Below are 5,344 nucleotides of genomic sequence, written 5' to 3'. Positions count from 1 at the left end.
GAAGAAATGACAATTATATAGAGAGTTTTCAAAACACAAATTATGCTTCAAATTTCATAGCCCTCAGGCTCTATTTCACTTGAAATAGGACTTAATATGGATATGTATCTTGTCCTTTTAAGATTTCTTCTCTCAGAAATGTAACTCACAGTAGTTGTTAAGCATGTACTTATATGTACATGCTTACTATATATACTCTCTCTATCAGTATACACACACATATATATATATTAGACACACAGAGACACATATGAACTTAACCATTATGCACCAGTATTTCTACTTCAACATTCTCCATTAATATATTCACAGATATCTGGGGAAAAATATTTCAGATAGAGAGTTTTTTAAAGTAAAAAAACGTATGGAATGTTGAGAAATTTTTCCCTCATACCTTTAAATATTATACTATAAAGGATTTTCCCCCATGTTCAATTAAAATGCTAATCACAAATATAAGCTTACAACAATCTGAAACTGCCCTAATTTTATTTCTACTAGCTATCTTCTAGTAGTCTGGACACCCTTTTTCCAGATATTAGTGCTGAGCAATTTTCATCATAGGAACCTTAGGGAACACAGTTTAACCGTGCTATTATCCAGTGGAGACATAACAGATGCCAATGTAATACAAGATGTTGTTAGGAATTTCAATCTTCAAAGAGGATGTGTGTGTGTGTGTGTCTGATTCAACAAAGTTTTAATCAAAGCACTGTCTCTAAGCAAAGCACTGAATCAAAGCGGCATTCCTCTTCAAAGCACTACACGAGAGCAGTCACCCCATTTTTGACCCAGATATTAAAAGGGGCTTCTCTGCATGCACTCCAGAGTGGGAAAGTTCCACCAATGCAAAGAGAATAACTGAAATGGGTCAGCCTACTGCAGCAAAACATTAAGCAGAGATCTATGGAGATTCTCAGTCATCCAGGTCATGGTTGTCCCAAAGATGCTTTTTCAAGAAGCAACTGGATTTTCTTCTTTTTCTTTGAAGAAGTTTCACTTCTCATCCAAGAAGCTTCTTCAGCTCTGACTGGATGGTGGGGAATAGAAGAATTTATATTCCTTGCAGACAAGCTGGTCATTTGCATTCTTCTAGAGAGTCGTTGAGGCCACTTGGAGGTTTGTCTGTGTCCTCAGGGTCACCTGAGTAGTGCAAATGGGTTTGGAGCCTTCTTGGAACTGCTGAAAGGACTGTGTTGTGGAGCTGTGTTTTCTGCAGGATGTTTTCTGCCCTGTGTCCTTTCACTGGTGTGTGAGTATGAACGATTTCCAGAAAAACTGCAGACTACAGGAACCATTTGCACTTCAGTTTGAGATGGAGACAACACAGACTGTGCATGTATTCAACAGCGAAGGGACACAGGGCAGACAACATCCTATAGAAAACATAGCTCCACAACACAGTCCTTTCAGCAGTTCCAAGAAGGCTCCACACCCATCTGCATTACTCAGGTGATCCCGAAGATACAGACAAACCTCCAAGTGGCCTCAACGACTCTCTAAAAGAATGCAAATGACCAGCTGTCTGCAAGGAATATAAAACTTTCTATTCCCCACCATCCAGTCAGAGCTGAAGAAGCTTCTTGGATGAGAAGCAAAATGTCTTTTTAAAAAGTCCACTTTCTTCTTGAAAAAGCACCTTTGGGACATTAAGCAGAAGGACAACTTATTATCAAAGTTATGTTTGATAATAGCTGAAGTCCAACTTTCAGGTTAGCATTCTTAGATGAAAGTAAGCTTTTAATACAAGTAAATATTAAATGAAATAGAGGGAAAAGTTTGTTTTATTAACTGTATCATTGTATTATTCATAATTATAAACTTTCATCTTAATATGGAACCAATACAAAAAAGGGAAGACACTGTTTGGGTGGTAGACAAAAATAAAATCACGTTCACATCATACCATTTGAAGATGCTGCTTCTTTTGCAAAATTGTATGTAGTTTTTCTTGCTGTTTAATATATGTTTTCATTACTTCTTCCATCATTTTCCCTTTATCATCATCAGATCCAATACCATCGGTAAGAGCCTGAGATGAGGATTGTGCATCACTATTTATTTCCATCTCATCTTCTGTAGTCTCCCTGGAACTGACCTGCTCTGTTTTCCTTCTGTTTGCAGGTTTAATGGGTACGGGTTGCTCTACAGAATCAAAAAGTCAGGAAAGCAATGTTTATTGATTTTCTACAAAAACAATAATTTCATTAATGTTATTGTTATGAAACAGTTTCATTTTTTACTCACCTATACTAGCACAAATTCCAGATCTGGGCTTTAAGTCAAACTTCTCCTGTCCTTCAAGAGCGATGTCCTGATAAAACACACTTTTTTTGTGTTTGCCTCCATTTTGCTGTTTTAGTGACGTCCCCGAAAATGATTTATATACCTCTGATATTTTTTCAACAGTTTTTGTGGTTTCTTTACACTGTGGCATTGAAGTACTAAGAGATACATTGGGAGCAACCACCTTATCACACATGTAAAAGAAATAGCTGGAAACAACAAAATTGAAATATTATTAGAATATATATAAATTAAATTATACCAAATCAAGCACAAAATAGAAAACAACAAACAAACAAAAATCAACTCTTTAATCCCCAGCCTGCTACACAGCAGTTGTAGATAATCATTATTTTGTGTAGCATAGGAACCATCAAATCAATTACAAAGTAAAAGAAAATACATTGCCATCAGTATACTCAAAAATCTATTGGCGAAAATGAATGAAAGTCTATTTTAATTTTCAAAGGTATTTTAACACTCATAATTTTATTAGTCCCCATATGCACTTTAATGTATTTGTTTTATAACTATATATGCCAGCCCACTCAAGATTCTGGGCAGATCAAAGAGCAGGTGGCAATTGTGGCCAAAAGGACTTTTGCAAAGCTCCATGTCACACATCAACTGCAACCTTTCCTGGAATGGCAGGCATTACTCACAGTGACTCATGCCTTAATTACTGTATGTCTTGATTGAAGTATTGCAATATGCTCCATACACATGTGCCTATCTTTGAAGACCATTCAAAAGCAGTAGCTGGGTTCAGAATGCAGGGACTCAGGTAGCAAGAGCACTTTCAGGTCATCCACATAACTGAGATCTGCCCTGGTTGCTACTGTAGTTGACTTTGGCGAGCAATTCAAGGTGCTGGTTGAACTTTTCAAGCACCTTTGTGCTTTGAGGCCAGAATATCTGCAGGACTGGCTTTTCCCTGCAGTATCTATCCAGCAAATATGATCCAGTAGGGTGGATTTGCTACATGTCACCTCAATTAGAGAATGTCACCTGCAAGAACCAAACAAGCATATCTTTTCAGGTGCCACTTCTCCTCTCTGGGGTACCCCACCCCTCAATCTGTGACTTCTTCTCGTCTTTTAGGAAACTAGTGAAAATCTGGTTGCTTCACCAAAACAAGGATTGCTGCAAGGTGAAGCAACCCAGATTTTCACTAGTTTCCTAAAAGACAAGAAGAAATTGACTCCCAGTTTCTTAACTGTCTTATTTACAATTCTCACTTCCATAGGAATATTTCTAGCTATTGTTTGTTCAACTGTCTATATGATTTTAATCCCAATTACATAACTGAGGAATTGTTTGCCACTCAGAGCAGGCAGATTGAATCAGCCTATAAGCAGCCTATAAATAAATACGTAAAAGCACAAAAAGGTTTTAAAATGTAAGATACTCAAAATTTTAAAGGCCTAGAGCAGGGGTAGGCAACCTTGGCTCTTTTATGACGCATGGACTTCAACTCCCAGAATTCCCGAGCCAGCTTCAATTCCCTTTTTCTGGGAATTGAAGTCCACGCGTCATAAAAGAGCCACGGTTGCCTACCCCTGGCCTAGAGGAAGAGAATTGTCCTGATCTCTTTTCAAAAAGCTAACAGGCATCATAAAGAAAGTCTTCTTTCAGATCCTCATCTCCAACTTCCTGAGGAAAGAACATGAGAAGCACGCCCTTTCAAATTAAGAAGACAAAGACTGTCCTGAAGAAGATGAAGACCCAAGTCACAAAGGTCATTACCAGTACTTTGAATTACGGTATATTCAGAAACCTGTGAGCTGGTGCAGCAGGTGGGGCACTGCCAAGATTGTAGGTTACAACCGGTATTCAGAGGGAGCCCCAAGTAGAGCACAATACACACAATCCAAATATGAAGTAATGAGGACTCCTCACAGGCACCAGAGCATCTTGTGCCAAAAACAATCATATCTGACGCCAAAGCTAAGCAAGGTCCACCATCTGTTTTGTTCATACAGGAGCCATATAATGGCAAATGAACCCGTAGATCACAGAGCCTCTGCTTTTAACAAAGTGCAACTCCAGGAAAAGCCAATTGTGCAGCCACTGTGGAGTTAGAATGTTTTTCAGATAAGCAGCCACTGTATCTTGTTAAGATTTAATTTGACCATGTTCGTTCCAACTGTTTCCTCAAAATCTCTAGCCACCCGGTCAGGACTTCTGCTGTAAGTCTTACTCAACATGGGATGGGAATGTATAACTGAGCACCATCACCTTACACACAATATTTTATCCTAAATGGTGAGATGACCTCACTCAGCTCTTTCATATAGATAACTAATGAAAACATCTTCCAGGATTCTGTTACTGAACATGCTGTTGCTGCTTTAATATTTAATGCAAATTTTCTATTGCTTTCTTAAAAGAAAACCTCATTCAAAACAAGCAGAAATACTGGCACTTTGTGAATATATTTGTGAAATTAGCTGAGGAACAATTCAAATGACACTTTAACTGCTACATCAGCACTGTACAGACATGTCATCAGCACACTAGAGCTTCAAATGGTTTCAATAAACTGCATAGCAAGTTAACTCTTCATGTGGTCAAAATAATTCTGACACTGATAAGCCATGTGCTCTAGAGTTCTAGAGCACTTCTAAAGTAGCCAGCATTTTTGTTTTTTATTTTTAAAACAACTTTTGAACATGGGCTGAACTTGCTATTCTTTTTCAATGCAACAATAACTAGAATGAAAAACAACTAATACAAAGCTATTATTAATAAGCTACTAATTGATTGTCACATAAATTATCCCAGGCTACTTGAAGACTCTGTTTCCTACTCACAAAGTTTTGATGATATAACACTGACACCCATTTCATACTAATAATATAAGTTCTATCATAGAGGAGGTCCCAAAAATGGAGCAAATTGGGATTCAATGTTTTATGCAGTTAATTTCCAGAACAAATGGGAGGTATTTAACTTTGATTCACAGAAATGTAAATCAGATTAAGTGCAGAACTTCAAAGATCAGCTGATTAGAGACCCCGAGGATGCTGTATATACAAATGGAAATTCCAGGATCCAC

The 5,344-nt window shown here is 37.7% G+C and overlaps 1 protein-coding gene across 1 annotated transcript in view; it reads right to left on the bottom strand.

Moving 5' to 3' along the window:
* Positions 1-2,495, bottom strand: part of LOC107301082 (ski-like protein) — a gene marked incomplete at its 5' end in the record, with an annotated part of 4,073 nt that extends 1,578 nt beyond the window's left edge. The window contains 2 exons of the mRNA XM_015830350.1: positions 1,907-2,145; positions 2,248-2,495. Of these exons, the coding sequence (XP_015685836.1) occupies positions 1,907-2,145; positions 2,248-2,495 (487 nt within the window). The remainder of the gene's footprint in view (positions 1-1,906; positions 2,146-2,247) is intronic.
* Between the last annotated feature and the right edge of the window lie 2,849 nt (positions 2,496-5,344).

The sequence above is a fragment of the Protobothrops mucrosquamatus genome, unplaced genomic scaffold (assembly GCF_001527695.2).
Source record: "Protobothrops mucrosquamatus isolate PMUCROS unplaced genomic scaffold, P.Mucros_1.0 scaffold9951, whole genome shotgun sequence".
Classification (NCBI taxonomy): Eukaryota; Metazoa; Chordata; class Lepidosauria; order Squamata; family Viperidae; genus Protobothrops; species Protobothrops mucrosquamatus.
The sequence above is the reverse complement of the archived record's forward strand: the minus strand, read 5'-3'. Positions and strand labels throughout refer to the sequence as shown.